This window comes from Maniola jurtina, chromosome 1 (assembly GCF_905333055.1).
Source record: "Maniola jurtina chromosome 1, ilManJurt1.1, whole genome shotgun sequence".
In the NCBI taxonomy this organism is placed as follows: domain Eukaryota; kingdom Metazoa; phylum Arthropoda; class Insecta; order Lepidoptera; family Nymphalidae; genus Maniola; species Maniola jurtina.
Window position 1 is genome coordinate 17,246,448 of NC_060029.1, and position 25,617 is coordinate 17,272,064.

A 25,617-nucleotide genomic window follows, 5' to 3' on the forward strand; every position below is an offset into this window, starting at 1 on the left:
TCCGAGTCGTAAAAGAGCTCTTAGGCAAAGAGCTCCATTACAGCGGCAGTTTAGCGCGAGATGGTCTAAGGCGCGATTTACACAGATCTGGCGAGTACTGGCGAGTGGCGGGACCTTCAAAAGAAGAGTGAAAAGGCACTCTAGGCAGGCGTGCTCCACCTTAAGCTGCATTGTCACCTACTTCGATGTAGGTTTGGTAAAAGAAAGAACATGCTGCTTCGCTATCGGTAAACTAAGGATTTCTTGGATATTATATTACTTCCATAGACTTGCACAAGGCGTTAGGTATAGAAAGAAGATGTGACGCCAGCACTGCCACGGAGCTACGTATGTAGGCCACAGTTTCGCTCCTCGCAGCTTCTGTACGAACCGCACCTAAGGTGAGGATGGTTAAGATTCGCGGTCGAACTCGCTCTAGGTAGGTATATTCTGTTTTACTACTTCATTAAACTGGAGCTCTGAAAGGTTGAAAGTCTGCGTTTACTGCCGATAACACCGAGCCGGAAACTTTGAAATTTCCTAAACACAAATTTGTATCACCCTCGAACGGAGTTTCACAACGAAAGCCACGAACACATTACTTATTGTGTAAAACTTACCTTCTTTTTACTTCACGATAAATACTGAGCTGGACTTTGTCATACTTATTAAATGTAGCAATAATGCCTAGCGCTTGTGAGCATGCAGGTATGTCGAGCAAATCGTAGTCGATTTTCTCTTAACATATTATTGCTAATATAGGTTCTGAATTGCTAATATAGGCATTGATATTTCAAAACCGACAATGATAATTTACACAGATTAAAATAAATTAGTTTTCACAGAATACAATACAAGTGGAACCTCCGCAACTCCCACGCTGTGTCGGTCTGTGCGGTATTTATGTTAACAGCTAGGACGATAACAATCACTTTGATAGCAACAACGCTTACCCACTCTTTGTTGTCTCAAGTTTATATTCAATTACTTTGATCGATTGTGTAATTAATCAGAATTCTTAAAAATTATCTGACTACAAACTAAATACGAAGCAAAAACAATTTTGAAGAAAATACTTAATATTCTTTAAGTTTATTGGCAACAGCTGGCCCCTATTACTTTATTCAATTTTCAACTTAATAGTCACAATTTTACACGCACGAGTGGCAAAGCTAACTCCATTCATGGAAAATGTCTTCGAATATTCCTTTTGCTCTTGCTCTACATAAAATTGGACATATCTCCCAAATAAATGAAACATTGATCAAAAACAATTCTACAGCCACGCTGAAATTCTTATATACCAGCTATTTCATTACAAGCTCTACACCTACTTTGCATTGTAATGAGCGGCGACAGTGCACAGAAACTCGTCTGTTTGCTTTCCGACGTGTCCCGCCTCGCGGCTCGCGGCTCGCGCGAACACGAGCGGTGAGCCTATCCGAGTGTAGGCTGCGGGAATGCGGACAGAATTACGCGCTATCGCGTGTATTCAGTTCATATTGTGGTGAGTGAGAGCCGAGCTTAGAGGCGAGGGGTTAACATCCGTTTCCACTAAAACGGAGACAGGTAGAGGTGCGAGAGGTAGCACGAGATGGTGCTTTCACTGAAGCGTAATGAGGGACGCTCTACGAACCACAAGCTTAATTTGCTCCAGTCCCCCAAAATAGACAAATCTGTGCGGTAAAGCAACATGCAGCAGGCAATATGCACCACTTTTGTGACGCTCTCTACTCATGCGAACTTCGGTGGAAATGCATCCTAAGGAGAGGGGAGGTGTAGCGAAGTACCTTTGAGTTGCAAATATCACTCCCACTCTAACCAGTGCGAATGAAATACTTGTGCTTTTGCAAGTAAGCTCACCTCGCTGCCTCGTCGTCTCGTCACCTCGTCGCCTCGTCGCCTCGTCGCCTCGTCGCCTGTCGCCTCGTCGCCTCGTCACCTCGTCGCCTCGTCGCCTCGTCGCCTTGTCGCCTCGTCGCCTCGTCACCTCGTCGCCTCGTCGCCGGGCTGCCTTGTCGCCTCTTAAACGTTACACCACTCCGCCCCCAAAACATTTCAGCCAAAGTGTAAGTATGCGAGTCAGATGATCTAGTTAACATTCCGTTACTTCGGCCATTTATATGAGGTTCCAACTCGTAGCTTTGAGGTGCTCGTCTAAAATACTGAACGCTCAACTCAAGCGCTAGCTGCAAACCTTTACACTGTGTAACTCAAAAACCTTTAATATTATTTAAGAAACTTAAACCATTGACATGAAATGAGAACGTATAAAACATTATCTTACTCGCGGACTGGGACTATTCCAAGTCCGTCACCTTATCTAAAAATTTATAATAATATCTGTCCAAACCTATAGTGTTAAACATCTCCAAAACTTTAGGATTACATGTCTTTGAACAATCTTCAGTATATCTATGTTTTTCTTTGTGATGTCTTAACAATCGTATATCAGTAACACTTGTTTGTTTTGCATGCGCCATTGTACCATATTGTACCAATCAGTCCAATCTATTTTTAGTCGCGAATGAAAGAGTCCCAAGTGAACCTTATTGTAGTGAGCAATATGTAACTTAACGACGTAATCTATCACCTGTGCCCACTGTCCAGCCGTGGGCGTCTGTTGGTTGACGGTGATGAAGATGATGAATTGCTTTTATTGGTGACAATTTGTAAATTGTACCATTCACACTGCACTTATTTTAGAAAGTGACACAACCATTGAAATAAAATGTAGTACGTAGGCAGATATCGCTGCACGCTGCGGCGCGGGCGCTGCGGCGGCGCGGGCGCTGCGGCGCGGGCGCTGCGGCGCGGGCGCTGCGGCGCGGGCGCTGCGGCGCGGGCGCTGCGGCGCGGGCGCTGCGGCGCGGGCGCTGCGGCGCGGGCGCTGCGGCGCTGCGGACCTTCCACGAGCTGACTGACCTTGAGTGACACAATATGTGGTAAGTAACGTACGTAGCGACTCCGCGGTGTTGTAATGAACTTGCCTTTCATCGTGCCCTACTAAATAATGAAATACATCATTAAAATACTAAGTCTGAAGCGACGCGTGAGGAGAATTTCTGCGCGGCAGGACGTAACACTGACCGCGCGCATACGTGTGTACGATTTTCAACACATCATCAACTTGGCTCTACGGATTTATGTTACGAGTATGTAAACGTCCGTATACAATTGTTTGAATTACTACTGCAAGGAGACAAGTTGGACAAGTTTTCGTCGGGCGTTGTGTTTATCCAAGGTTTTAACTTTAATAATCCACCTGCTTCACTTTGCGGGCGGACTCGGCACGAAAGCTCACTCTTTGAGACCGCTTTTAATAAGTTTGAACTTGTCCACGCTCTCCGCCGACCGAAAGTGTAAGATGTGCGCTCACGCGGCGTGGACACTGACAACCACAACTCGGCAAAAATCAACTCACAAACTTGCTGTTTTGAGCATTAGTATTCATACAAGTATATCTCACTATAGAAAGGGCTGGCCAATTTTAAAAGTTTATGCGCTAAGCCGCATATCACGAACTGGTGACCTCGTCCGATTTAATTGGATAAACTTTACCTTTACAGTGAAAATTGTCCTCGCATAGTCCGGTGAATGGCCTGTTGGCCTGTGCAGTGTGCAGGATTCTACGTTACGCTATGAATACACCACAGACCTATAGTATATTTACATTAGTATCCAGGATTAAGATATATGCTGTACAGAAGCATGCGGGTATCGATGATAACTGATAACCCTTGAAGTGCGCTGTCAACCCACACACGAGTGCAGCGTCAAGTCTGTGTCGGGAGATGGTACAAGTAGAGCAATAGAGAGGTATTGTCTACTGCGGAAGCCATCGAACTAGCGAGTTAGCCGACGCGCGATAGACAAATCTTTACTTTTTGGGGACGTGTAGGGGGTGCCGAAGGCTGCCAACGGGCCCCCATCACTCCGTCCTCTGCTGTTCGTCTGTCTGTATGTCAACGGCCTGTATTTAGTGAACCGTAATGTTTCGGCTACATTAAGGTTAACGTCCTACGCTATAATTATCGCGATAATCAAAGCGGTAAACTGAGTGGTCACGCTTGAACGGTTAACCTCTATTGGGATTAAAATCGTCTAATGCCAAATGGCATCGCGAACGGCGCTGGATGGTAACGCTTCGTGTGCGAATCCGACTCGCAATTCACCGATGTTTTTATAGCTTGCATAAATTAGCGTACGATAATAATATGACGTCCTCGATGGCTGGAGAGGAGGTCGTTTAAAACGATATTGCAAAATTAACCTTACCTAACCCGTATGCCTATTTATAGGCATCTACTTACTTAAACTTTATGATTCGGTACCAATACGTTTAAAAGCTTAAAGATGCGACGGGTTGACTTTTCACAAAATTGCGTAGATGTCCCGCTAGTTTGAAAGCCTCGTTGGCAACAAGCAACAATACCTCAAGGTGGCTGCCGCGTCGCCACGCACCCACACGTGACCTGGTTGTAGGCACGCACCTGTTACCGCACGACGACGACCGCGGCTCCGAGGCTCCGAGGGGCGATTGCGGTGATCACGTCTTTGTTCCTGCGGCTTTTGCATTGCGAGGGATTGCTTTGTCACGGAACAAAGGCGCAGAGCAATATCACATCGCACGACAACTGTACGAGTGACTACTACACCACGCAATGATAAAGGCTCGACTCGACGACCTCTTTAGTGTCAACGGTTCGACGACAACTCTCAGGTCTGCCGAGAGGTGTTTGGAAATATTACAATATAAATGCAGAACAGATTTTATTGAAAGTTAAGTGGTGAGGAGCTAGAAACCTACTATAATATCAGCCTAAGAAAATCTCTACCATATATAAATAGAACCCTCAGCAGTAAAGAATTAGACGCTCGGACAAGTGGTAAGTGTCGTTATTTTAAAGGGTAGATTGAAGAACAGAGATCTAGAGGACGTAGCTTTACGAAAAGGCCATTAGGATATTATGCCCTGTCTATACTGCACCATTGTCCGATCGACTCAGACTAGAGAGAGAGTAGAGACTCATTCCACAGCAGCTGTCCGCGTTGGTCTCCAGTACCGAGGATAGATTCAAACAGAACCTCATATCACATACTGTGTGAAGAGGTGAGAGAGAGAGAGAGAGAGAGTACCTACTTATTTAAATATATAAATCATAGGTATACTCGTTAATTGACTTTTGGAACGATTAATTCGCAAAATAAGTGCATAATAAGTTTGAAGCGATTTCCATAGATAATGAGGTTTTATAATCTGTTTGTTTCCGATATAATATAAATTATGTTAATTCGAGGCGTAATGAGTGCGGGATTAAAATTTGCACAACAATTCGTTTTCCGCTCTCGGCGGCCGCGGGTCCGCCTCACTACCGAGCACCGACCACGGGTGGCAGCCTGCGCCTCCTGCGCGGGAGACCGGGGGTTCGATACCTCTAACTTTTTGGAGTCATTTATGTGTTCAACCAATTATACGTAAATAGGTATCTAGATATAGTATCTATAATCATCTCAGAGGTACGTAGAGTCTGGCAATCAGCACTTGGCAGACTATGGCCTAAACCCTTCTCATTGTGAGCGCAGACCACGTTTTCAAAGTAGGAATCAGAAACGTTCCTGCAGACTGTTCAGTTTTTCGTTCATTAGGTAAGTATCTACTTTCCTAGATGCGGATCGGTAGTGTATTTTCAACAGATTTAATAATAATTGTTGTTAGTAGTCATCTACAAATGTATACAATAAACAAACTAATAATCAAGTTACTAATAATATAATTTATTAATATTTTAGACTGGATCCAAATATTTCTGAGAATTCTTAAATGAATAATTTATAATACTGTTTATGAACTAAACATGACTTACTAACTTAGATTGATTTGGTTTTCAAAGTTTTAATTGCTCGGGGTTTATTATTTATTTGAAAAAGCCTGTTTTATCGGTTTTCATGTAAAGTTGTTAAAAATGTGAAAGTTATCGGCGGAAAAATGTGTTAACAAGCCACGTCACAAAAGCGCTGCACCGATTGTTATAATTAAATGGTTTTCAAATCCAATCATGGCCGCCAAGCACCTCGTTATTTTTGGGCCGCCAGGTCGGGATTTGTTTTAGCTAAAACCGTACCGCATCACCAGTTTATCAGTTTATTACTTTTCCGTATGTTTAAACCAATGAGAAATAATGTTGTCCTCGATAGTAAATTAGTATAATTAATTACACGTAACTTCACGATACTGAAGTAAAACGTAAGTACCTAATATCTATATCAGGGTTCCGTACCTCAAAAGGTAAAACAAAACCCTTATAGGATCACTTTGTTGTCTGTGTGTCTGCCTGTCTGGCCGTCCGTCTGTCCGTCGTGTCTGTCAAGAAAACCTATAGGTACTTCCCGTTGACCTAGCATCATGAAATTTGGCAAGTAGGTAGATCTTATAGCACAAGTAAAGGAATAAATCCGAAAACCGTGAATTTGTGGTTACATCATTAAAAAAAATTAAAATGACGTTTCAATTTTCAAAGTAAGATAACTAGACCAAGTTTAGTATGATACCCATATGAAAGAGCTTTACCTGTACGTTCTAAAACAGATTTTTATTTATTTTTATGCATAATAGTTTTTGATTTATCATGCAAAATGTCGGAAAAAATATCCGTACTCGGCTTTTTTTTCCGTCATTTTAATAATGTTTTTGTAATAGGTAATCGCAAGATTACGCATAAAACATAGACTCGACCAAAACCGCTCTGATACTGTTGTTTGTCTCATAAAGGTAGATTCGGTGTCAAAAAACTGTCAAAAAGCAACCTCAGCATCCCAGCTATCGGCCACTGTGTCGGCCGCGTGTGCTCAGTGACCGCTGTGCGCGCACTGGTGAGTGGTCACCGAGGCAGCGAGCCGGCGACATTTACATAGTCAAATATTTGCCGCCCACAAAAACGTCCATTAAGCCGGGGGCCAAATAAATAAATTACAATATTCAAACAATGCTAACTAATGAATTTTTCTTATCAGCCCTCAGCTTTTCTTTAACGATTGTAAATGAACTGGCCGGGTTACCGAGACTGAGCAAATATTTATTTTTTAAGCTGCTTCTATATTTTGACTCTTATATATTGTTTAGACGTAGGTATGTGTAAGTAGGTACTATAAAGTGCTCCACGCTAGTTGTAATACTGAAGATGTGAGAGAAGACCATAATTTATTGGCATGACAATGATATTGCGGTGACTTATATTTATACATACAATTAAATAAAGTTCACTGCGATTATATTTTCATCCGTTATTATTTCCAAAAATGAAACACTACGGCCAAAGCTTAAATAAACTGTCGCAGTTATTATTTTCATTATTATGCCGAGATAAAACGAGCGATTTATATTCCAGCAAAATATAATTTATACAGCGGCGTCGCGTCGGCCGACTCCGATATATTATATATTTTGATTCACAACTCTGTTAATGCGATTGTTTATGGATTAACTCGCGATCGATGCAAATGGGCCAATTCGTTTCAAAGTCAAATTGTGAGAGTTTCACATCATTTTAGATCTGATTGCAGCCAAACGCTAGTCTATAAATTAAAAAAAAAAAAACTGGAACCTATTCATTATCTTTTTATTTTTCTTACCCGCCTTGAAAAAAACTCCAAGACAGACAATGAAATGCACCTAACTATGGTAAGTATAGCTGATGCCCGCGACTTGGTTCTCGAGGGTATAGGTAAAAATCCCGTGGGAATTCATTGATTTTCAGGAATAAAAAGTAGTATATGTGGTAATCCAGGGTATAATATATCTCTATTCCAAATTTCAGCCAAATCCGTCTAGTAATTTTTGGGTGAAATAGTACCTAACAAACATCCTTACATCCATCCATATTTACGAACTTTTGCGTTTATAATATTAGTAGGATTGTTAATATTCTCTTCTTTATTATTTGAGGATATCTACAGAAACCTTAACTACTTGATATCCGCGATTTCGTCGCCATGAATTAAGGTTTTTAAAACTTTCCGGTAACAATTTCCGGTATACCTAACTCTATGTCACTGTCGAGCGCTTTAACTATATCCATCCATGAAAAAAAGCACGCTGATTAATATTGACTACTACACGTGATCAAAAGACAAATCAACAGACCAATAAACAAACTAACAAACATACTTTCGCATTTCGCATTTATAACTTAGAATAAGAAGTAATTAAACTTAAACGGAAGAAGGAAAAAGCAAAGGAATGTAATTATTATAATTATGTCATCGATGTCACAAATGTTATTATTTGTTTGCGCTGTAGAAGCAAAGCAAAAAGAAGAAGAAGAAGATACACATTTTGGCGGCAGTTGTTTTGTTTCAGAGAGAAGTTTATTCTATTATCTTTCGCGGAGCTATAGGTGAAACTATTTTGAATTTTTGCATTTTAAAACGGTGTGCCGGTTTTGAAATGATGATCATTATGCGTCTCGTTATTTTCGCGGCACTTTGTGAAGACGCCTAAAATGTGGATCGCGGCGCGGACCGCGTAATTATCCGGTCCGCGCCGCTCCGCGCCGCCCCGCGCCGCGCCGCTTCCGCCCGCGCGCGTGCCGGTAATTGCCGCTGCAGCCGAACTAGAGCACAGAGCTGCAGGCCTGCCGCCGCACTTGACGGTTACGGCGTGTGACCAGCTGTAGCAAGAATAGCATTGTAGCTCATCACAACAACCCACCACCTCCCCTGGAACCGCCAACTTCGCGGAATGGGCCGAAAAACGGGAAGGCGCCCGTTCGGTACTTGCTCTTGGAGGATTTCTCCTCCCTTTCTCCCTATAAATTATTTTGTCTGTACTTCCGTGTCGCTATAAATGTCTCCCCTTGCTGGGGCCGACGTCTCGGTTACAGAAGATTCCCGCAGCCTGTCGTGGTCTCTCCCGCTATCGCGATCCGCTTCTTCTCCCGCATCCTCCTCCCTATCTGCCCTTTCGCTCCCTCCTCCGCATTCGTCTCATCTTCCTCCTCGCTTCCTCCCTCCTCCTCCTTTTGGATACAAATATTATATTGAAAGTGAATACGATACTCGCAATACTCGCAGCAATTCCCGCTAATTGCGCGAACACGTGCCAACAGCGCGCCGCCGCCACCGATCAGCGCGAGGCCTCAAATGTAACTCGATTACTTGTAACAGGAGCAGCTCGTATCGCGGGAGCTCGGAGCGCCGCAGACCAGCACGATGTAAGTGAGGCCGAGACCTCTTGAGCTACTTTGATTTTGCTCAGACTTAAAGAAACAATTTATGCCTGCGACATGACGCTGTCAACTCTGTCCTCTGCAGATCTCCCGCGTTAGTATAAAACTTTATCATAGGTTGTACTTGAAACATTTAGTAGAATTATTTAATTTTTATCGCTTTAAATTCGGCCTCAGGCTTCTTAACCAAAGTTTAAAAAATCCATTAAAAGTATGCTCCTGGCAAAAGCATATTACACAATCGAAGATTATGTAAATGATAAAAAAGCATGGATTTGACTCGCTCCAGCAATGCGCGGGTCTGCAATTGCTTGTATAGTATAGAATATTATTGTAAATTGAACAACTGAAAAGAGCAACCGCCGAGTTTCTTGCTGGTTCTTCTCGGTAGGAACGGCATTCCGAACCGGTGGTAAATTATTTGACGATTCAAAAGCACTTGTAAAAGTTTATTTGAATAAAAATCTATTCTATTCTATTCTATTCTATTCTAACGAGTCACGCTCTTAAAAGTTTTAGTAAAGCGTTCTTCTCTGGTATCAATGTTCTCCGGAAATGTTTAGTTTTTGGCTCTTTTCCTATCTTTCATGTTTCTGTAGTCTGTGCGTGTAACACATCCTAATTACTGCGAGATGATACGCCCGGCTACAGGCGCCGCGCTGCGACCTCTACGATGATTGCAATTTCCCTCCCGCGCCCCCCGGGGAGCGCCTCGGGGTTGCTATTTCTTCCAGCTCTCCGAAACTTATGTACGTAATATTGCTGTTCATATCCAATCAACTAAATAATAATTGTTCTGTAAATGAACAAAATTGTACAATTGTACATAATTATAAAATACTATATAAGTACTTACGCACATAAACTATATTACACACTTTGCCCTTCTCTACCCCTCCCTTCCCCTTTGCTGACGAAGGAAGACGCGTAACTACCAGCCCTCGAATAATAACTAACTTGTAATTGAATCAGTGAGGGCCGTGGCCGCCATTGGCGCATCTGTCCGCATTAAATACAGTTCCACTTACTTCAAATGCTTTCCTATTTGGGGTTTATGTTTTTTTCTAGGCACTGTAGAGTACTTCATAAGTGAGTCACTAACTTTCTCTTTTTACAATTTTGGTTCGCGAGCGCTTTTGGAGTTGATGATTAGGTATATTTTACAGTTATCTTTCAGTGCAGCAATAACGATGTGACGTCACAGCTCCGTGCGTCACGCGCGCATACCTGTTGCAGTAGCATTTGCTATAATCCGTGTGGTTGTTATTGTAGTAAGTAGATCTTCCTGCACATGATGGACTTCTGCAAGTAACGCCTGCTTCTGTGTGATATTTTACTTGTAACATGCGACAAGGCGGTCTTACAAATGGAAACATTATGTTTTATGGAAATTATCATACGGTTCGACAGCCATGAAATCACGTGGTACATATTTATTCACTTCGATAAACAAGCATGAACGGAACGTGTATCATCTTATCTCTTGAAGCCGAACTGCAATACGAACATGACGTGGTAGATAAAGAGGTCATCACACTCAAGCATCATGTCACGTTTACATAATGTTGTCGCTAAAGAAGCGTTAAGTAAACACTTAGCGTGTGTAGTGGTTGTGTAGTCGCTCTGCGCCGCGGCTGCATATTCATGACGGCTCGCGCTAAACTTGCATAATGTGCGGCCGCTGCTGCGAGGCGCAGACACGCGCCGCTGCTGGTACATCTCGGACACACACCGAGCGGGACACAGGCGAAGCGTTGCATCTGCCCGAACCGTAGGGTACAGCGCAGTAGTTGCAAAGTGAGACATCAGAAGCAAAAGCTGGTAGATAGTGTTTTGAAGCTGAAATAGCTGTGAGTGAGGAACAGGTACATTGGTCTTGGGTTGATCGCTCACACTCCAGGAGATGCACTGTGCTAATCTGTACCTGAGACTTTTTTGAAAAGAATATTAGCTTGTCATGTTTAATTTTTTTAAGTTGAATTTCAGTCCACTCTTGATCGTTCATGTATTTCAGCTTAAAGTTAAGCTACGAATATGTCCAGTGACAGTAATTATCTCGAGACAACAAAGACGTAGCTACTGTTAAACTTCGGCAAGTCATCGAACCCGGGAGCTGCGTGGGCGAGTGATACTCCGCACACACGTCGCCTGCTCATCAGCCGCACCACATTTGCACGAGAATCCCCCGGACACGTAGAACAGCGGACGGCGCGACCCCACTCAGCTTGAAAATATACACATCCCCTGTCGAGACATAATCAAGGTGACTTCTGTAGTTATACCACAGTTATACCTAACCTCCTCAAAAAACTTCCTTTGTATGTGGCCCGTGTGTATGTTCATTGGATCAACATACAGGTAATACAAAACACACTTAAAATATAAAACTTAAAAACTAACTTAACTTAAACATGGTGTTGTGTACCGTCATAAGAAATGCGCAAAACATTAACATTTTTAAACGAAAAATGAAAAGCTGGCTTGTCGAGGAGTCTTTCTATAGTTATAATGAATTCCTACTTAGAAAGATTGAAAACAAAATTGATTATTAATATTTATTATTGTATTTTATTCTATATTTTTAAGAAAAATTTGTGACATTTTATGATAAAAAATAATTTGAATTATTGGATTGACGTATAATGTATATTATCAAGAATAAATGACTATGACTATGTACCTACTATATATATATATATGTTACGGGCAACGTGATTAATTGGGCATTATTAATAAGGACCGGCCATTATTAATAATGCCCAAGAGCGATGGGCCAAGTGATTAATTTATCACTTTGACCGGCCATTATTAATAATGCCCGACGGCCCGTGGTCCATGTAATAAATCAGTGTTTGAGATATCTTGAATTTATCACTTGGACCGGGCTGTATGAATAATTCCCTACTTGTAGCTGGGCAATGTGATAAAATGGACCGCGGCCGTTGGCAGGGGCGCGTACGTGCGGGAGGAGGGCCTTAGATTAGGTTAGGTTAGGTTAGCTCCTCTTCCATTGGCAGAGGAGGCTCGAGTCACCCACTGCTGGTCATAAGATTATCGAAGCTATCCATCCCATCCTCGAGGATTGGACAAAGAGGAAGCATGGACCACTCACGTCCCACCTTGTACAGGTTCTTACGGGGCACGGGTGCTTTGGAAGATACCTGTGCAGGAGAGAGCCCACAGAGGAAAGCCACCAGTGCGGTAGTGTCTCAGACACGGCACAACATACGCTGGCAGAGTGCCAGGCGTGGACGGAGCTTCGCCAGTCACTGGTGGATATTATGGGCAGGAGCTCTCATTGCCCGCCGTGACTAAATCCATGGTGGACAGTGAGAGGGCCTGGCAAGCGATGGTCTCCTTCAGCGAGGAAGTAATGACGCAGAAGGAGGCAGCGGAGCGGCTGAGAGAGGAAGCCGAAATCTTTCATCCCATGCGCTGCAAGAGAATCGGGCGAAGGCGAGCTGCACACGACCGTCGCTTGCCCCCTTGAGTATACGTAGGTCCTCGAGTTGAAAGGCCAGCCCTTGTTTCCGGCGAGCCTTAAACGGTGTTGGGTCCCTTTTAGTCCCAGAGCTGGGCCTGCCTTGGCGGGCGCCTAGATTCTTTCATTTAATAAACAAAAACACTACAGTTCACCTATTTTATTACTTTGCCCAAGATAGGGTGGGCATTATTCATAATGGCCGGGAAAAGTGATTAATTATGCTGTTTTAATCACATTGCCCAATTGAGTCGGGCATAATTAATACAGACCGGCCATTATTAATAATGCCCGGACTTATCAAATTGCCCGTAACATATATATATATACATCCCACCAAAAACATTTCATGTAAAAAAGGTTGCCAAGACTCACAAGTTCATAATGTTAAAAAGTTATGAGATCTCTAGTAGAGCCAAGCCCCTAGCTGAGCTTAGATTTTTGCTGCCCATGGGACCTATCCCAAGTCCAAAGTATATAGCTCTCAAGTGCTCTTGACTGTATCACATTTATAACAATAAATAACAAGTAACTCTACTTACAAGCTCTGATTCTACAAACTCTACATCTTGGTTAAAAAAAGGACGGCTTGGCCGTTTAATGTTCGTGGAATTTTTATCTGATATAACATTTAAGCCCGGAATAGCATCTCGTAATACAATACTAATTAGTAATTGTCGCACAAATTATTCTTATGGCCTTAAAATATGTTATGTCATGTAATAGTTTTACGAACATTAACGGCCAAGCCGTATTTTTTTTAACCAAGATTCAGAGTTTATCTTAAACTTATTTTATTTAACTACCTATTTAATTTATTATTAATATAATATATTATTTATATAATAGAAGTTAGACTGCTAGCTTTTTGCCTCAGTAAAACTGACTAAATTGAAAGCCATGAAATAAAATATTGGTGACATTAGCGATAATATAAAATACTAGCTGATGCCCGCAGCTTCGCCCGCGTGGATTGGTCAGATCCCCTGCAGCATCAGGATTGAGGAGTTGGACTCCAAATTTTTTATGAAACAATGTCGCAAAGTTCCTCTATCGATTAAAAAAGAAATGACGCAAATCGGTTCAGAAATCTCGGAGATTTCGGTGTACATAGATAGAAAAACACAACTCCCTTTTTGAAAGTCGGTTAAAAAAGTAGCCTATTTTACGCCCTGGTCAATCCTCTACTTGCCTGTGAAAATCCCGTCAAAATCGGTTCAGCCGTTCCAAAGATTAGCCTTTTCAAACAGACAGACAGACAGACAGACAGACAGACAGACAGACAGACAGACAGACAGACAGACAGACAGACAGACAGACAGACAGACAGACAGACAGACAGACAGACAGACAGACAGACAGACAGACAGACAGACAGACAGACAGACAGACAGACAGACAGACAGACAGACAGACAGACAGACAGACAAAAATTTTAAAAACGTGTGATTCAGTTATGGTGTCGTTCAAATAACCATATGAGCTTAATATGAGGTAGTTATTTCGAAATTACAGACAGACACTCCAATTTTATTTATTAGTATAGATTCAAATAACCATATGAGCTTAATATGAGGTAGTTATTTCGAAATTACAGACAGACACTCCAATTTTATTTATTAGTATAGATTTGGCCTGAAGTTATAGTCCAGTAATTTGGTAATATGAGATGGAAAGTTTTCAGAAGGTTATGCAAATTGGTGGTTTCATAGATTTCGATGTGCTCTTTCCGAATTTTTATTTTGCCACCTCGTACCTTTGCCGCTCGCGCCGCCATCTTGGAAAAATGGCGCCCAAAAATAGTTTTTTCACGATAACTTATTTCCCACTCATTTTACGATAAAAATGGCTATGTAACAATTAAACTAGAGACAATTTACTACAATTTGTGTAGTCACCTTTTTTTGTAGACTCAATAGTTTCAGCGTCGTACGAGCGCCACAAAGCCCACTCCAACACTCGTTTTGGCTAAATAACTCATTTCCACACCACCATGTGGTAGAGTGAGTGGCGTGATTTTTTTATGGTATCTCCAGGAGACGGTAGTCACCTTCAATTTTAGCCATCAGTTCGTCCAGAGAATACTAACACTCTTCAGAATTCTGCTCGAGATAAGAGTAAATATACTGCATCGCAGTTTCGATCTCACGTGCATATGAGCCTTTTTTTGGGTTTTAAACTCAAAAGATGCCCATGGGACCTTATTACTAAGCCTCCGCTGTAATCCGTTTGCTTGTCCGTCCGGCCGTCTGTCTGTCAGCGCGCTGTATCTCATGAACCGTAATAGGTAGAAAGTTGAAATTTTTACAGAATGTGTATTTTTATTGCCGTTATAATAAAAATTAATAAAAATTTCAAAATGGCCGTCATGAAAAAAAATGTAATGTTTTTGGTTGGGAATATTATAATAGGTATTTAGTCGTTTCGAAGAGAAATCATATTACTTAGTAAGAATATTGATTTAGCAACCTATAGTGAACGTACAGGTTTTGTCATTTCGTATAATATTATCCGCAGCTAAGTGTGCTAAAATGAAAGCTTTCTACAATTGCCTGCTCCGACTGTATCGGAGCTTCCCACCAGGCGCTCGCCAGCTGAAGCAATAAACGTTTTCCAGCAATGCGCGGCCGCGGCGCTCGAGTCTGGTTAATGTAACGTTAAAACGAAGTAAAGAATGAAATTAAAACCGCGCTCGTCCGCACCTCATCCCGGTACAGCGTTTAATATCTCCCCCCCCCCCCCCCCTCCGCCCCCGTCGTCCGTGATATTTACTATTTCTTTGAATGCGAAATTACCTTTTCATTTTTTAATTTCTAGAGCGGTGGTTATGAAATTTAATAGAACGAGTTTTCCGCAAAACTTTTTTCATAAACGTCTCGGTGTTTTGGTTACTTCGTCCGAACGGTAAAGCTCAGAGTATAGGCTACATCCAGCACACTTTGCCGGGGAAGGGAAATCTCTTCGCCCTTCTGTCCGTCACCAACAGACGCACGGACTCGGCCTCATCTGAACTTGCAGCTCCGCACTGCATCACTTCGGCCGACATTCCTGTTTACACTCTTCTTTTCCTTGTTTTTCTTTTTCCTTTCTTCTCTCACAGTCTGCATATTATACGAACGCACTTCAACCGGCGGTTTTTTTTTCTGCATTTTCGTAATCCTCTCACGAAAAGTACCAAATAACCAAAACTACAAGTAAATGGTTATTGGTGTTGGCTTGTGTTTAGGTAGTATTATAATAGCGCTAAGTTTTTGCTCGCGTTCTAATAACACCCTGTATATAATAAAAAAAATTCAAAAGAAAAATAAAACCGACTTCAAAAACCAAAAACACTAAAAAGTAGAAAATAATTTTTGTTTAGCTACACATGTAATGTACCTAGGTATGAAGTCGAGCGAGCATATTAAAACAAAATTAGAAATCCAAGAGTGAAGCTCGCCCGACTTCATACCTAGGTACATTACATGTGTAGCTAAACAAAAATTATTTTCTACTTTTTAGTGTTTTTGGTTTTTGAAGTCGGTTTTATTTTTCTTTTGAAAATTTTTTATTTCACAATTTTTAGTGGCCCCACTGTACTATAATATGCTATGCCCAGTTAAAACCCTACTGTTTACTAAGCTATTACAGTGATCGCGAGCAATTTGCTCTTATCCATTGAGGAGTTCTGTTCTCCATCTCCAAAGATATTCATCAGATCTTCACCAAATTTATATGGGACCACCTGCACAGTATACCCTTTCAAACAAAAAAAAATTTTCCAAATCGGTCCAGGGGTCTTTGAGTAATCGGGGAACATATCTACATAAAAAAAAAAAAAAAGATCCCGACGAATTGAGAACCTCCTCCTTTTTTGGAAGTCGGTTAAAGAGGTTTAAAGATCGTACAGTTGCGGTCGGAGCCATGTTCAAGATTGATTGATGTATCGATCGTTCCTTGCAGCGAGACGCGCTCGTCGCTGACGCTGACGGACGCCGCGGCGGCGGGGCGAGGGGGCGAGGGGGCGGGGTCCACTTGATGTTGAGCGATGAGCGCATCAGTCAGCGCCGCCGCTAACGACGGCGGACGGGCTCGCGCAGGCCGATCACTTGCGGAGGTGCGATTTATGGCGATGACGTCACATCAGTCAGGATTTCCTTATTTACTTTATAATAATGATGGGCGTCACGACGTCGCTACAAACTGGTTGCCTGAAGCTAAAATTGCTTTATCTCAGCTCTGATGGTCTTTGATGCTCTAAAACCCCAAACTAACCGGCTCGTTGGAAAGCCTGGAGCACCGCAAATACCTGAGCTCTCTTTGCGTGATCCATCGCCTTTATAATGGGGAGTGCTCTGAAGAGCTGTTTGACCACATTCTCCTTTTTCATGGCTCATGAACCTTAACAGAATGGCGGCTAGCATTTTCGCGGGAAAATCTATACTAGTAAATAAAATTGAAGTGTCTATCTGTAATTTCGAAATAACTACCTCATATTAAGCTCATATGGTTATTTGAACGTTGAATCACACGTTTTTAAAATTTTTGTCTGTCTGTCAGTATGTTTGAACGGGCTAATCTTCGGAACGGCTGACCCGATTTTGACGGGATTTTCACAGACAAGTAGAGGATTGACCAGGGAATAACATAGGCTGCTTTTTTAACAGACTTTCAAAACGGGAGTTGTGTTTTTCTATTGGATTGGAAATTTGGATTCCAACTCCTCAATCCTGATGCTGCAGAGGACCTTACTAGCAAAACTGATGGGATTTAGAAACTGTCGGTTGTAAATTGATAATTAATATTGAAGGTATTGGTACCAAGGAACGACTTTGTCGTTGACCCCGAGGTCCCAACTCCTTAATCCTGATGCTGTAAGAAATTGAATTCCTAAATCCTGGTGATCCCTCGGGATTTTTAAAGGATCATCCGTATAAATGTTTTTACGTGGTACAGAAACACGTCGCACCCCGGGGACGGGCTGTTACGGAGAGGCTACTGTTGTCCTGGGAAATCAAAAGTTCCCACGGGATTTTTAGCAATCTAAATCCACGCAGGCGAAGCTGCGGGCATCAGCTTGTAAATAAGTATTTAAATGCATTTTTATAGCACAATCGAATAAAAAATTTGTGATTTTTTGGTATTTTATTACTTATCACCTTAGACGCTTAGAGTCACAGACACTTTTCAAATACTCTATAATTGTATGTGTGTATTTTATGACTACACAAAAACAGACTCACTAATCAGGTTTAAAGTATTTTTAGATTCTCTTCAATAGTTAAACACTTTAAGGCGTGCTGTATTGGGATAAGTACTGGTTAATTTTTGGATACAAAGTGTCATTTATATTTCTGCTGAAAACTACGTCGAAATGGTTCCAAGCCGGATCGTCTACGACGTACAGCTCGCGCAGGTCGGGCAGCCGCGCCGCCAGCCAGCGCGAGTCCGCCGCCGGCACGATGGTGTCGCCGCGCCCCTGCAGCAGCACCGTGGGCACCCTCACCGCGCCCAGCTCGTACGCGGGGGGGCGCGCGCTGCCGTACCTCTTCAGGTTTTCTCGCTCACCGAAGTCATACTTTTGAAATAGCCCAGACCCGATCGCCTGTCCGTACCTGGCCAGCGTGCGCACAGAGGTTCCGTCGGGGAAGTGTTCGAACAGGGCTTCGATCGTCTCCGCCGCCACGGAGCCGGGGTGCGGCGCGTCGAACCATTCGAGCGCAGCTCTACACGGGCCGTCCCGGAACAAGCGAAACCTGCAGAACCGTCCGGCCAGCGCGCGCACCGCGGACGCGATCCACGACACTTCGTACACGCCGAGCGCGCTCAGCGCGGCCTCCAGCTGCGCGCTGATCTCCAGCAGCCGGCCGAACGGGGACGTGATGTGCGCCAGCGCGACGGGCGGCGCGGCGGCGAGCAGCACGCCGAGCTTGCTCGCGTACTGCGGCCGCTCCGACAGCATCATGAACGCGACGCTGGCGCCCTGAGAGAAGCCCACGTAGTTCAGCTTCTCCGCGCCGGTCGCCGCGAGGATGTAGTCGACCGCGGCTGGGACGTCGTAGCGCGCGATCTTGTCCGCCGAGAACCGCCAGAAGGCCTCGTCCGCGCTCGGGTCGAGGCTGCGGTGGCGCGAGGCGAGCGCGGCTCCGCGCACGCTGCCGACCCACGTGTCGTAGCAGGCGTCGGGCAGCAGGAAGGCGAGCCCGGCTCGCGGCCCGGCCGCCAGCCACGCCTCCGCGCTAAGCAGCACGCCGGTCATCAGGTACACCGGCGTGCGCCGCGCGCGCGCGCCGCAGCGCCGGCCGCGCCGCACGCGGAACACGGTGAGCAGGTAGCCGTCCTCCGTCGGCACGGTGTGCTCCTCGGCGGAGTACCCGTGGCGCGCCGCGACGCTGGTGAAGTTGTTCCGCTGCGGCCCCGCGGGGCACAGCGCGGCGGCGAGCAGCGCGCACAGCGCCGCGCCGCGCAGCCGGGAGTACGACAGCGCTGACATGCCACCGCACAGTGTAGGTGTGTGTATAATAATCACGTCACATTTTATCCAAAAATTTGATATTTAAAAGCTAAAGAGCTGGTGGGAAGATGCAGAATGTGCTTCGTACGCGCTCAAAGTTACGATCATTGAGATACTACTAGATTTCAGTACAACATTACTGCCCGGCTAAGTCATAGGAATGTTATGACGTACTTTAACTTTATGTAACAGGTCAGTAATTAGGCATTGTGGAGCGAGTCGAGTGGTGTGAAAATTAATTTTTCATCCCATCTATTCGAAAAGGACGACTTGGTTCGCCTTTAAGTGCATCCAAAGGTGGTGTTTTTTTTAATGAGTACTAAGTGCGCGGAAATAGTATATTTAATTACAAGTGTGGAAAGGCTGTCATTGCAAAGAGTTCCGCCAAATGTCTACCCGAGCCAAGGCGTAGCCGAAGGCGAGGGTTGACAGTCGGAACAAGTTGCAATGACGGTTCCGCACGTGTACTGAACGACTATTTTTAATATAGTTGCGAAAAAAATAAGCAATTTAATAAAATAATAAAAACACAATAAACTCGACTAACTTAATTTAATTTAAAACAACTTTATTGTTAATAGATAGAAAAAACTATGGTCGAAATTACTCATTTTGTGCAACAAACAACTAAACTCGCAAAAATAAATTTCTGAAAATGGCGCCAACCGTAGAATATCAGCAGAGTTTTTTTTTTCTTCACCCATTCTGGTAGGCAAAGGGAACTATGCCCATACAGCCAAGTCTTCAGTAGAAGTTTTTTATTGATATGAAATGAAAATGAAAATTGATAAGATGAAATAAAATGAAACCTAAAAGATAATTGCCGCGCACTTACGAGTATAAGTGCGCGGCAATTAAATTATCTTTTTAATACAGTTGCCCAAAAAGTGGCGTATTGCAGGGACGTATAGCGTTCGGGATGTGGGCTATTACATACTCGTGCTTTTTCTTTACCTTTCCCGCACTCGTGCTTTTTCTTTCCCAACTGTCAAAATATTAAAAAGAAAAACCAACCATGAAGTTTTTACTAAAAAAATTCATAGAAGTTTTTATGATTCATGCAAATACGTATTTCTAATAAGAAGCTACTAATTTGTTTCAATATCAGATTTAATGATTTGATTGAATGAGTTAGGTTAGGTTTCATTTTATTTCATCTTATCAATTTTTATTTTCATTTCATATCAATAAAAAACTTCTACTGAAGACTTGGCTGTATGGGCATAGTTCCCTTTGCCTACCAGAATGGGTGAAGAAAAAAAAAACTCTGCTGATATTCTACGGTTGGCGCCATTTTTCAAAATTTATTTTTGCGAGTTTAGTTGTTTGTTGCACAAAATGAGTAATTTCGACCATAGTTTTTTATAAAGTTGTTTTAAATTAAATTAAATTAAGTTAGTTGAGTTTATTGTGTTTTTATTATTTTATTAAATTGCTTCATTTTTTCGCAACTGTATTAAAAATAGTCGTTCAGTACACGTGCGGAACCGTCATTGCAACTCGTTCCGACTGTCAACCCTCGCCTTCAGCTACGCCTCGGCTCGGGTAGACATTTATCGGAACTCTTTGCAATGACAGCCTTTCCGCACTTGTAATGAAATATACTATTGACGCGCACTTTTTGAAATAAAAAAACTTAGTGTTATAATATGGTCGTTTATCATACAACTGAGAACATCAACGGTCAACACCGCAACTAACAACTATATGCTTCATTAGGCCACAAATGACCGCGCGAAGCAGTTGGACGGTAACGCCATCTATCCGCGTTTTCGGAAACTAAACATTCATGACTACGAATTTTATAAAAACATACAATGGTTTTGTTTTGCAAGTGTGAATATAAGTTTTTAGTTGTTTTATTATTAGATATTATGTACTATTTAATTTCAATTTACTTGTTACTCTATGTTTTATTAAATAATAGCATTAGATACAATAAAATATGAGGCGCCTTCTATTTCCTCATAGAGGGTGATGAAAAGTAGAGTGAGTAGAGAGTAGTAGAGACTACTACCTATCACTCGGCCGCAAAATATTTTTTGGCTCGGGCGACGTACTTTGAATCCCTCGCTTCGCTCTGGATTCAAAAAAGCGCTATATAATTCATTTTAAATTTATGATATCATTCATGAATTTATAACTTCTCAGTTTTTACTTTTGTATGTCCCCGGCTGAGATACACTAGCACTGAGGCTTCGGCGCAGTCGGGTTTCTTTTTATTTAATATTCCATTTTTGTAAATAAAAGCAATCAAGGGACCAAAAAGATGTGACGAAATTACATCACAATAAATGAAGCACCATCTCCCACTCCAACAGCTCTCACGCTATAATATAATGTTTTGTCATTATTATCTTTATCTGCATGATAATTGAATAAATGCAAAAATATCATACTAGCTGATTATAGCAATTTCGTCCGCGTGGATTTCAATTTTTAAAAATCTTTGATTTTCCGGAAAAAGAGTAGGGTAATAGACGAGAGGAGAAGACGTAATGACGCTCTACAAAATGTCCGAATTAATATTTTATACATATTATAAACATAGTCAGTAGGAAGCGGTATCGCAATGTTATGAGGTTCGGAATATACTTAGTCCTCGCGGTTATGACTATGTAGTTATGTGCCTAGATGTACACGTGTCGTCACGTGTATCCGCCGAGAGCTCGCGCGAACCCTTCGCGCTATACGAGGCAGGAGTCGTAGAGGAACGTAGAGGTGATCGAGCGGTTTATTAGGGATCCGCAGTGAAACAAGAAACGCTTATAGTTTCGGTAAATCCGTTCCATAGATTTAAAATTTTGGTTTTCTGTGATCCGTTCGTTTCTAATCTAATTTAATAAAGAAAATATTAGAGCTCTAAAAATAGGCAAAGCTATAAAAATTATGCTATTTAAATTTTGAAAAAAAAAAAGGTCTAGTGCGAAACGACGAACTTATGTCGTTGACATTCCATCTACACGCACGAAACGTTGTGCGTCTTCATTCCTCATACGCATGGCTAAGGTTTGGAATACTCTTCCGCGATCTTTATTTCCTACCAATTACAATCCGGGTATCTTTAAAACAAGAGTGAATAGGCACCTTCTAGGTAAACGCGTCTCATCTTAGACCACATCATCACTTTCCATCAGGTGTGATTGTGGTCAAGCGCTTACCTATAGTGAATAAAATAAAAAAAAACGAAATCATATCTCCACTGTGCTTTTTAGGGTTCCGTACCTCAAGTACACACACACGACGGACGTCCGTCCGTTCGTCGTGTCTGTCAAGAAACCTATAGGGTACTTCCCGTTGACCTAGAATTATGAAGTTTAGTAGGTAGGTAGGTCTCATAGCACAAGTAGGTATCACACTATCACACTAATATTATAAAGGCGAAAGTTTGTATGTGTGTGTGTGTGTGTGTGTGTGTGTGTGTGTGTGTGTGTGTATGTTTGTTACTCCTTCACGCAAAAACTACTGGACGGATTTGGCTGAAATTCGGAATGGAGATAGATAATACCCTGGATTAGCACATAGGCTACTTTTTATCCCGGAAAACCAAAGAGTTCCCACGGGATTTCAAAAAACCTTAATCCACGCGAACGAAGTCGCGGGCATCAGCTAGTAGAGAAATAAATCTGAAAACCGCGAATTTATGGTTACATCACTTTAAAAAAAAAATTCAATTTTCAAAATAAAATAACTATACCAAGTGGGGTATCATATGAAAGGGTTACCTGTACATCCTAAAACAGATTTTTATTTATTTTTATGTATAATGGTAATCGTGCAAAATGTTGGAAAAAATACTTGTGTAAGGAACCCTCAGTGCGCGAGTCTGACACGCACTTGGCCGGTTTTTTATGTTGTAACCATAGACCTACGATTTTTCGATGGTTTTCGGATTTTCCCATTGTTGAGCTGTAAGCCCTACCTACCTGCCGAACATAATTCTAAGACAACGGGAAGTGCCCTCTAGGTTTCTTGACAGACAGATCAGGCAGACAGACGAACGGACAGACGACAGTAGGACGGGAGATAATAATATTACTTATCCAACATCATGCGGTGGATGTCGCGTCTCGAATAAACAATGAAATGAGATAAAAAATTCACAGCAAAAATATCTTTGTTTCTGATAATAAATAATTAATCTTCTTTTCAGTTTCCGGTAAGATGAGTTTTAGGTATAATTAAAACGCTACCGTATGTTGTGACTTGTGACTCGCGCTTGACTGAGCAGATGAAATATTTACAGATATTTTATGGAATCTAGATTGTAACGTAGCGGGCTAGCTCAGGGGAGTCCTGCCTTGCCTCGCTACGTACATGGAGGAGCAGGGGTCGAACCTACCTCCCGTCAGTTGTCCCTAACTGGGTTGAGGGAAGGTAAATTAAACACGAACGGTATACACTAACGCCCTTCGGCGTTTATTGGATTCTTACAGTCTTAAATCTTAAACCTAGGTACCTATCCTACACGGGTTCTAATTATTCTAACAACACTCGGCCGCCGGCGGCCGGCAGACTACGCACTACGGAGGGAAACGCGAGGGGGGAGCGGGGATATCGGCGGAGCTGACGAGAGGTCTCGTCAACACCTCCTGTCTCGTTCGCTGGTATCACCACCCACCAGTCGTAAGCGTCTGACCACGTTCCGACTTTGGTGGCGAGCGGTGCTCCCAGTCGAACTGCCGGCTCGGTGGCCGGCGCGGCGTATTTATTAGCGAACGGCAGGAGGCGGTCGGAGTGGGGCGAAGCGTCGCAGGCCGCGTCGATTGACCGTCCTCGTAGAATGTTCGCGAAGTTTCGCTGATGCCTCCGAGCGTCCGGTCACGTAGGCCACGGTGACTCATCCAAGATGCGCTGGCGACTGCCTCGTTATATCCCCCTCCCCCGTCGGAGGATTTTTACCTGTAAAAATCACAGAGTTAGGTATCTTGTTACTTTCAGTGGCTGTACGGCCGGTTCGGTACTTAGGTATGATCTCATTATACCATACGATACGATTACGATATTCATTATACCTTACGATACGATTCTGATACGACTTTGGTCCATTTTAGGAATGGAATTTTTTCATATCTTTTACGTGTGCCGTACATATTTTCCCGCCTTCGAGGCATTTTAGTAAAAATATTACGGGTGACTTTTGTTCTATGACCTTATATGGTCCTGAGAACTTCGGTGCTAATTTGGCGCAAAACTGTTTGCTAGCGTTTGATAACGGGTAGTCTCTTTTCAAAACGAGTTCGTTTATACTCGGTTTCCATTCGCGTCGATACTTGTCGTAATGGTTTTTTTGTTGACTTGATGCGGTGTCTTGGTTATTTCTGACTATTTGATAGATTTCTTCTAGTTTTTGTTTTTCTTTTAACGCGGGAGTGGGAAATTGATTGTCATCGTGTATGTTTCTTAATTCCCTGCCGAATAACAAGAATGCTGGGGTGTATTTTGTCGATTCTTGGATCGATGTATTTAATGCGAAATTGAATTCGGTTAAATATTCATCCCATTTCTTGTGGTTTTTTTCTATAAACGCTGCTATCATGGTTTCGAGTGTTCTATTCACTCTCTCGGTCGGGTTACACTGTGGTGTGTACGGAGCTGTCAGTTTTTGTTCTATTCCATATTTTCGTAGTGTATCTTTAAACTGCTTGCTAATAAATATTTTTGCGTTATCACTTAGTAGTGTTTTTATTCCCCCATATCTCATTAAGATGCACTCCTTAAGAGCATTTACTACTGTGTTCGCGGTTGCGGTTCTTAAGGGTTTTATTTCTGACCATTTGGTGAACTTGTCGTGAAAAACGATGATCCACTGGTACCCTTTCGAGGATCGTGGGAGCGGTCCGATCAAGTCGGTTGTGACCACTTGCCACGGTTCTTCCGCATTTTTAATGTGCATTAGGCCAGGTTTTTTTTCTTGTGAACTTTTGTGTTTTTGACACGTTTCACACCGGTTTACGTATTTTGCCACATCTCTGAAGATACCTGGCCAATAATAACGCGAAGCAATTTTATTGAATGTTTTTGATGTACCTAAATGGCCCGCGTTCGGTTCGTCGTGATTTTGACGTAATATTTTTTCCTTATCTGCGTTAGTTACGCATAATTTCCATTCGGTTGCCGGGTCCAATTTTCCTCCGTAACGTGGGTTAATTATTTTTCTGTACAATTTTCCTTCGCGTATGCAGTAGTCGGTTTCTGATTCCGGATTCTTAGTTACGCTATCGTATTTTTTTGTGTACCAGTCTTTTTTCTCCACTGTTGTGGTGTATACCGGGTTTCTTGATAGTTCGTCCGCTATCACATTTTGTTTTCCTGGTCTGTATACTATATCGAAATTGTATTGTTGTAGTTCTAATGCCCATCTCGCTAGCCTACCAGATGGGTTTTTTAAGGTGTTTAACCATTTGAGAGCTTGATGGTCGGTTATTATGGTAAAG

At 42.6% G+C, this 25,617-nt stretch overlaps 1 protein-coding gene across 1 annotated transcript; it reads right to left on the reverse strand.

Moving 5' to 3' along the window:
• Positions 1-17,956: 17,956 nt before the first annotated feature.
• On the reverse strand, positions 17,957-19,159 carry LOC123867429 (lipase member K-like). The gene has a single exon (XM_045909446.1). It carries the CDS (start codon positions 19,157-19,159, stop codon positions 17,957-17,959), a length of 1,203 nt encoding a protein of 400 aa, XP_045765402.1.
• Between the last annotated feature and the right edge of the window lie 6,458 nt (positions 19,160-25,617).

Coding starts and splice junctions, on each gene's coding strand:
- LOC123867429 (XM_045909446.1), bottom strand. CDS start 19,159: ATGTCAGCGCTGTCGTACTCCCGGCTGCGCGGCGCGGCGCTGTGCGCG.